This window comes from Anneissia japonica, unplaced genomic scaffold, assembly GCF_011630105.1.
Source record: "Anneissia japonica isolate Jap-2015-1 unplaced genomic scaffold, ASM1163010v1 scaffold1272_len640109_cov177, whole genome shotgun sequence".
In the NCBI taxonomy this organism is placed as follows: domain Eukaryota; kingdom Metazoa; phylum Echinodermata; class Crinoidea; order Comatulida; family Comatulidae; genus Anneissia; species Anneissia japonica.
This window is the reverse complement of record NW_022700814.1, coordinates 556,458-563,052: the sequence shown is the minus strand read 5'-3', so window position 1 is coordinate 563,052 and position 6,595 is coordinate 556,458. Positions and strand designations below refer to the sequence as shown.

The 6,595-nt window shown below is 35.5% G+C and overlaps 1 protein-coding gene across 2 annotated transcripts in view; it reads right to left on the bottom strand.

The window, feature by feature from the left end:
- Positions 1 to 4,942: 4,942 nt before the first annotated feature.
- The window catches only part of LOC117103440 (nucleoporin p58/p45-like), a 6,809-nt gene continuing 5,156 nt past the window's right edge, over positions 4,943 to 6,595 (bottom strand). For both annotated transcript variants that reach the window (XM_033243998.1, XM_033243999.1), the window contains 2 exons: positions 6,084 to 6,282; positions 4,943 to 5,786 (listed from right to left, as the gene is read on the bottom strand). In XM_033243998.1, coding sequence (XP_033099889.1) covers positions 5,335 to 5,786; positions 6,084 to 6,282 — 651 coding nt within the window. In that variant the 3' untranslated portion in view covers positions 4,943 to 5,334. The remainder of the gene's footprint in view (positions 5,787 to 6,083; positions 6,283 to 6,595) is intronic.

The following is a 6,595-nucleotide window of genomic DNA, read 5'->3' as shown; positions in this document are numbered from 1 at the left end:
CTCATGCATCAGGGACGTATCCAGGGGGAGCAGTGCGAGCCCCCCCCCCCACACCCTCTCTTTGTACACAGTGTTAGTATTTTAAAGCTTTTTTTTGCTAGCCAATACAAATTCTTTCATGGGATCACTCAAAATGAATTACTTCTAAATATGTAAATATGCATCAGCACACATTATACACATAGGCCTAAGCGTGAATTGTTTACGCAAAAAATAAATATAAAATGATCATGGTATATTATACATCATTTTGTTGACCACGCTATGTGATAGTAATAGTCAACTCCGAGGACGACTTGTCACTTTTTATGCGATTACAAATAAAAACTAAAAAACTAAAAAACAAAAAAATATCAAACAAAACACGGATTTTGGTGATGAATTAAATGCTGTATATTCTAATTGACTCCTACTATATCATGTTCGTGACCCGTGCCTTGATAAAAACCCACAATAAACGTCTACTAATAAACGATATAAACTATAATCCAAAAAATAAAATATTTGGGAGTATATAACGGCTTTACCGCTCGGGGTGGATTTATCAAACTCAACGAAAAAATCAGCTTAAATTCGTCTTAAATCCATAAATCCCAGGCCATGTCTTTTAAGATACAGAGATATTATAATGTATGGTTCAGTTTTGGTTTTCATCCTTTTGCAAGCTTTTATAAGGTTTAAATTAATATACTACTACTAGTACTAGTAATAATAATGATGATGACGATTATGATGATGATGATGATGATGATGATGACAATGGTGATAATGATAATAGACATTAATATTTTAATATTAAAAAGTGAAAAAATCGTGCTAAAGGCGAAAAATAATTTTTTTTTTTTTTTTTTTTTTTTTTTTTAAATCATAATTATTAGTATAGTTAAAGCTTAGTAGCCTATGGTTAGGCCTAAGTTGTCCTGGATATTAAGTAGATCTCTGAAAAAAATCATGCCGTTGGCGCTTCATTTTGAATGATGATGATGATGAATTTTACTATACAAAAGCCATCTAGAGGTATATTTCCTTAAATGTTCTCACCTCAGCCCCACCATAGTGGGGCTGAGGTGGTTGTGAATCACGGCTTTGAAGTATTAAAGTAGGCCTACATACTTCAAGACAGTGTTTTTAAGCTTTATTTTCTATGGTATACACACACACATATTAATAAGATCTATATGGTCATTGGCGTAACGCTGAGGGCGGGGCCCTGTGGCCTTTCGAGAATGGTGGCCCCTTTTTTGGTCCCACCGGTCACTATTTTCCTTGCGGACTTAAAGATTTGCTCGTATTTAATCATGTTTGCTATTGTGTTGATAAATTATATTATATCGGTGACGGATCCAGGAATTTGAAATAGATGGGCCCCAGGCCAAGGAGTCACTTTTACTGATGGAGGTTATATAGTCATATATTCAATTGAGTAATTTAATATTTTTTTCTGAACAAAAACTGAAAACGTAAATCAGCACACATATATTTTTTTTAATTCAATCAAATAGAGCTTGTGTAAAAAGAAAAAATAAAACGTCGGAGCTTCCAGGGACTTGGAGAGGAAAAGGAGAATCTAAGGTAAAGTGATTATAGTACTTGAAAAGTTCCTCTAGTGCCAAGATATACAAGGTTGTCTACACTTTAAGGAAATAGGATAAATTTAGCACAAGATTGGAGTTTTTTTATATTGGCAAAGCTTCATTGTGAAAATCAATAAAAAAAATAGTCGATCTTTCTTAGCAACCCAAACCATGGTGGGGCTGAAGTGGGTGGTTTCTAAGTCAGAAAATCCCCTTCCGGGGTCACCTCTCTTTTGAATTCCTGGATCCGCCACTGTTGAATTATTATGTGACTATCGTTAGGCTTGCTTAATTAAATATTATGTATGATGCGTGTATTATAATATTACCTTTATCCTCTCAAGACAGTGCTAAAAACTTTCAAAGTGCCCTACTTCCCAGGGGGATTTGCCGCCTGGACCCCACCGGGTTCCTACGTATACCTCACATAACTGCTTCCCCCTCCCCACCCTCCTCCCCTTTTCAAAATCCTAGCACGTCCCTGGAGAAAGTTAAAGCAGTGGCGCGGACTTAATACGATTAGTACTTGAAAAGTCCTCTAGTGCCAAGATATACGAGGTTGATTACACTTTAAGGAAATACGATAAATTTAGCAGAAGATTGGAGTTATTTTTTTATATCTTTGCCAAAGCTTCATTGGGAATCAATACTGTACATTCATGATTAAGCATGTAATCTATGCACGCAAAGGAAGTGCACATACTGTACGCAAATGACGAGTTGTGTAGACCTAATTAAAATATGTTGCACGCAAATAGTAATTTTAAAATGTGTGTGTGAAAAGTACAGTATTTGTTGATTGTTATTGTTAAATAGTCGCTTCATATTTTGGACATTGCATGACAATTATATAATAGTCTTATATAATTATAGCCATAACAATTTAGGCCTATTTCTAGAAATTACCAATCCCTTTGTGAGCGAAAATACTTTGATGATATACAATGGGCCCCCAGCATTTCCTCGCCCCCGGGCCGCATGACTAGTCGTTACGCCACTGATTTATTAGGCAATATGTGATTATATCCAATGCTAATTGAACTCGGACGCAGTGCCCGGCTAAAGAAAAGATTAGACAGGACTAGTTAAAATTCTAAAATTTAAAACAAGGATGCAATAACCATATTTGGATAGTTTGGTGCAATGCTGGGGTCATGATGTTGATTTCAATATTAGCCAACCAAGTCCTTGATAGTGACATTCGCCTGTCAAACAAGTAGTGATTTATATGATGAACTTTATATACACAATTGTTGATAATACGGTTACTACTAAAGCTAAAACACACGAAGTATTTAATATAATATAAAATCATCTAAAATACAATATGGCCTACCAGAGAAAAGCTAAATGTATTAGGTGTTTCACATCCAGGCATCCAGGAGATTTGTAAGCCTGGTTCTCACGAGAGCCCTAGTATCCAGATCCTGAGCTAACCGTTAGCGCTAACCGTTAGCACCTGCGTGAGAACGTCCGATCGGTTAGCGCTAACCGTTAGCGGTATCCAGATACGCTAACGGTTAGCAAGCGCTATCGGTTAGCAAGTTGAGGGCGTTTCTATCATCAACCAATCACACGTACCGTACGCGTTTACAATTTCCAGTTTCTTATTGGCCAGTGATTCGATCATCATATTGTTGGTATGGCCATAACATTAAAGCAGTGGTGAGGACAGAGTGAGGAGGTTGGTGGATCTTAAGTGGACAAAATGCCTGTTAAAACCTCTCAGAAAAATTTAAAATGGCACGTCAGTATTTCCCTGTTGTTCTGAACCCGCGAAATTTAAAGAAACCTCTAATCGGACGGAAAATAACGAAATTTATTGTATTTTAATAGATAAGATGCAGTAAAGTGTCCTAGGTTGCATTTAATTAAAAAATATTATTATGTATTCATGTTTATTTTTATCTTTTTGATTTATTTTTACCTACATTTAATATTTTATTCATTATTTTTTATTAATTTTACTAGGCCTATATTTAATTTAAATATTACAAAAAATAAAGGACGCGTTTTAAACAGAAAAGATCTAGCCAATTCCGATTCTTTAAACACTGTACAGGAAATGCTCGAAAGAAGGTCCAATGTCGTCTCGACCGGGGTCGGGGATTTGATGTTCCCGACGGGAAGGCCGATTTCCATGACAATAGCATATTGGACGGGGTGTGTAGCCACTGCAAAAGCACTGGTATGGGCCCGTTCAATAGGCCTTTAAAAATTATAATTAAATTGAATGTTTCCTACTTAAATATTAAGTAGGAAACATTTAATTTCATTATAATTTAATAAATACTATTAGAAACATAATACAGCAAGCAAGTTTCTGCAGCCCCACCACCCATAAAGGCTTCAGATGATTAATTATTGATTGTAGTCTTCATTTCAATTGTGTAATTTTATATTTTTTTCTGAACGAAAACTGAATGAATTCAATCAAATACAGCTTGTGTAACAAGGAATAACAAAACGTCATAGTTTCCAGGGGCTTTGAGAGGAAGAGGAGAGTCTTAGGTAAAGCGTTTAAGCCTTTTGTAATGACCTGTCATTGTGCTGCAATTTACTTGAGGCAATGTTCAGGCTACTGTAGTCTCGGTGTGGTGAAATGGTCTTACAAAGTTAAAATGTTGTAAAAAAAAGTAATGGCATTGACTATAGAAAATGCATGTGTTCCGTATTTACTTGATCCAGTGACCGGGGGGTAATAATGCTAAGCAGGGGTAATTTTTTTTACTTGGTTTTATTTTAATTGTATTATTTTTTATTCATTATCATTCTGATATTTCTGACAGAATATAATAGAAGTAAATAAATGCCTGAGCTGATATTTTGTGGGTTTTATATAACCTTTTATACAAGAGATACCATGAATCAGAAAAATTGTAGACAATTGCTGTTGTCAGACATCTTTGTGTATTATAGACACTGATGCCAAACCCCTAATTGTTACTTAGGCTATGGGCCTTATTTAACACTTAACATCAAATGACCCAGTAATTAATCTTGCACAGGGACATGTCATCACTGCTGCAGAACCCTTCAAAGATGTCAAGGGGGTTAATAACAGAAAAGAGCGATATGTTAGGGATTAGAAAAGCTTTTTTTTTTTTTTATTGAAGATAGGTATGGCACGCACTATGTGCAATAAAGAGCAAGTAACCCAAAATTCATCAAAAATGTCAAGGAGGAAGCAGGAACATGTTAGGGATTACAAAGTTTAGAAAGTCTCATATTCTGTAAAAAATTACACAGAAATTTGTTGTCTCCCCGACCAGAGTTTCCTATGGCATAAAACAGAAAGTTACACTGTAACATACAGAAATTGAAATCACAACTAAGTATGCACAAAAAAATATGCCAGAAACTCAATATTTCTAAGACTAAGTATTTTTAATGGCAAAGGCTTTAAAAACATGTAAAAAACATTTTGATGAAATTCATAGATTTGAACATTTTATAATCAATCAATCATTTTTTCATTTTTTCTGATAATAGATTTTAGATGCAGGAGTAAATACACACATTTTCATTTAGCATTTTGGCACTGTGCCAAAAAATAAACATTAGTTTTCCAGCATGACAACAGAAAGTAAAATAGCCCGAGTACTTTTTAAAATTTGATTTATTTATTGTGTAGATTAAGAAAAGCATAATGTTGTGGTTGATGCATCTGCACTAAAGAATATCTATTTGCTATACATATGCACTAATAAGACATCATTGTATACAAAATAGTAATTTATAACTGGATGTGATGGCGTTGTCAAAATCCACGTTTTTTACCCGTAATAGAGCTTCCAAATCCTGGGAATCCGGTAGATGTTGGTCCGGCGCTTAAGCTACCACTAAGAGAGAGGTTAGTCGGTTTGTTAGATGAGGGCAATCCACTGCCAAGTGTCAAGCCAGATGTACCGAACGATGAACCTGAGGAGCCAAACGTTGAACCAGATGTTTTACCAAAACCAGTGCTGGTTCCAAAACCAGTGCTTGTGCCAAATGTGTTCCCCGTACCACCAAATCCGGTTTTTGCTGCATTTCCAAAACCAGACCCAAAACCACTAGTGGTCTGGTTACTAAGGGGTCGAATCATACTCCCTCCGGTACCTAGGCCAGGATTTGTAGATCCAAACAGTCCTGCTCCACCAAACCCAGCACCTCCAGTAGCTGTTGTACCTCCAGCCCCAAAGCCAAATCCTAACCCACCAGTTGCAAGACCTGCAGAGGAATAAAATCTATAATTAACCACCGAACAGCATGTCAAACTTAGTTAACTTCTATGTGACAAATTTGTATGTGTACCACCCATATATGGAAATGATGATGTCATATGGCATCCCCTTGTATGAGCAAACAATATGTACTTGAATTTTAAGAGAGATGTGTAACAAAAATTTAGGAAAATCATGATTTCCATTGTAATCCATCAATCTAAAAAGTGCAAAATCAGTATTGACTATAAGGAATTATAACATTGGAACAAACATTGGAATTAGTGAACCCTGCTTGACTTACCTGAAGGCTTCTGAGCCGACTGCATAGCAGCTGCCATTGCTATAGCCGTGGCGTATGAGTTGTTGTCGAACAGGCCTGGCCCTGTGGGCACTACGGGTACCTTGGTACGCTTGTCTGCCTGTCTACGTCTGGCTGCAAATATGTCTTGAGTGTCGTCGTGGTATACACGTCTGTAGTTTAGGTACTGCTCCTTCTGAGCCTAAATGAGTAGTAAAATGGTTAGCATGTAAAGTAACATATATTTTACATACAATATATCATGATGAAAATAATTAACATATTAACAATAATACTAATGTTCAATAATAATTAAATGTTATAACATCTATTTTTTTCATAGCAATTACATAATAATGATACAGAAATCATAACAGTAGCAACAATAACAACACTAATAATATTACAGTAATAATAATTAAAATTCACATAAAAATAGTGTTAGTAATATATAGGTGATAACAATAATAAGCATGTGAAATAACATATACTGTACACAGAGTATATAATGATGA